This window comes from Egretta garzetta, unplaced genomic scaffold, assembly GCF_000687185.1.
Source record: "Egretta garzetta isolate BGI_Z169 unplaced genomic scaffold, ASM68718v1 scaffold1214, whole genome shotgun sequence".
In the NCBI taxonomy this organism is placed as follows: domain Eukaryota; kingdom Metazoa; phylum Chordata; class Aves; order Pelecaniformes; family Ardeidae; genus Egretta; species Egretta garzetta.
In genome coordinates this window covers 23,465-25,347 of record NW_009259540.1, presented here as the reverse complement: position 1 = coordinate 25,347, position 1,883 = coordinate 23,465, and the positions used below count along the sequence as shown (strand labels likewise).

General features: G+C 68.5%; 1 protein-coding gene across 1 annotated transcript in view; it reads right to left on the bottom strand.

Annotated features, from left to right (window-relative positions):
- The window catches only part of LOC104125247 (cytochrome b ascorbate-dependent protein 3), a 2,117-nt gene extending 1,508 nt beyond the window's left edge, over positions 1 to 609 (bottom strand). The window contains exons 1-2 of the mRNA XM_035893229.1: positions 313 to 609; positions 35 to 247 (exon numbers count right to left, since the gene is read on the bottom strand). Of these exons, the coding sequence (XP_035749122.1) occupies positions 35 to 247; positions 313 to 496 (397 nt within the window). The 5' untranslated portion in view covers positions 497 to 609. The remainder of the gene's footprint in view (positions 1 to 34; positions 248 to 312) is intronic.
- Positions 610 to 1,883: the final 1,274 nt, after the last annotated feature.

Sequence of the window (1,883 nt, the reverse complement as noted above, 5' to 3'; positions counted from 1 at the left end):
GGGGGCGGGGGCACAGAGGGGCCGGGGCAAGCACCCACCTGGCAGGAGAAGAGCAGCACGGTGACCAGCCCCAGCCAGCTGTGCAAGGAGTACATGTTGGGCGTCCCATGGGTGTTGTGGAAGCGGAAGACGGCCACCAGCCCCAACACGGACAGGCTGAAGGCTGCCAGAGCCAGGGCGCCGTGCAGCACCTTCCAGGGGAGCTTGGGGCCCCTCCAGGTGGGGGGCAGGCGGTACACCAGGGCCGCTGTTGGGCGAGAGGGTCAGGCAGGAGCCGGGCCAGGGCCGCGCCGCGCCGCACACCCCGCTCACCTGCACCATACAGCACCACCATGCCCGTCACCATCAGCACCGGGTGCCAGTTGAACATCTGGGCGCTGCCGTCCAAGGCGAAGCCGCCGCGCCAGTGCTGGCACCAACCGCTCACGAAGGCCACGCACAAGAAGCCCAGGCCGCCCAGGAGGACGCAGAAGGGCAGGAAGGGCAGATCCAGCATCTCCGCGACGGGATGGCAGTGCCTGGGGGAGAACAAGACGCCTGCTCAGCCTCTGCCGGGACTCTCCGGCCCTGCGCCAGCTCTCGCTTGCATGCAGACACCCCCAGGGAGGAGCCAGACTGAAAGGGGAACCAAGCACCCCGAGGGGGGAAGCCCTGGACCAGCTGCTGCCTGGCCAGGGAAGGATGCCAGGGCTGGAGCCGGCCAGCTGGGGACATGCAGGGTGAAACTGGCCCCTGCAGAGCCAGGTCCCTGGGCAGCACCCCACCGCACCGCCCCGGCATACTGCCCCAGCTCTGTGCCCAGGGAACAGCAGCAAGGGCCCCCCACAGGGGGCCCAGGTGTCTCCTGTAACCCCAGACTCCCCCAGACCCTACGTTGTCCCCCAATGATCCACTGATCTGATCTCTTCCCTCCCTCTCACACATACTTACACTTCCTCCATGCCCCCAGCACGCTCAAACCTGCACCCCAGCCCCCATTCCCCTTCCCCACTGGCACCCTCACCTCCTCTCAACCATCTACCCACACCCTGTACCCCTCCAGCTGCACCCCCAGCACTGGGGTCGCCCCAGCTGGGTGCGAGGAGGCACCCCTGGATCCCCCTGACGTGGACCCCGGCAGCCCCGGTAGCTCCACTCCCTCCTGCCTGCTCTGGGCCAGCCCTCACCCTACCTGCTCCACCAGGATCTGGGGGGGGACCTGCGGACAACAGCCCCACAATCCTGTCTGGGCTGGGCAGCGGGACCGGCAGTGCCCTGCCCTCGGCGCTGCCCTCAGCCCACGGGGTCGAGCAGGTGACTGGCAGGAGTGTGGCTGCGCTCATTTGCCTGGCAATTTGCATCTGCCTCCAGAAAGAGATATTTATGTCTCCTCCCGGTGTGAGGGACGGCCCTGTCCCCCCTGAGATCAGCTGCCCCACGGGACTGTGAGGCAGGAGGTGGGTGGGACGCAGCCCCGGTGCAGCATGGGGATCACGAGCTCGGCCACCCACTTGCTCTGAGACCTTACAATGCTCACCATGGCGCTGAGCAGCCCCACAGCTCCCCCAAAGCCTGGACCCACAGCTCCCCCTAGGCCTGGCCCCACGGCTCCCCTAAAGCCTGGCCCCATGGGCCCCCCAAAGCCTGGGCCTCACAGCTCCCCCAAAGCCTGGGGCCATGGGGCCTGTGCCCACAGCTCCCTCCGAAACCTGGGCCCCACGGCTGGACCCACAGCTCCCCCTAGGCCTGGCCCCACGGCTCCCCTAAAGCCTGGCCCCATGGGCCCCCCAAAGCCTGGGCCTCACAGCTCCCCCAAAGCCTGGGGCCATGGGGCCTGTGCCCACAGCTCCCTCCGAAACCTGGGCCCCACGGCTCCCCCCCAAGCCTCGGGCCCACAGCCCCCC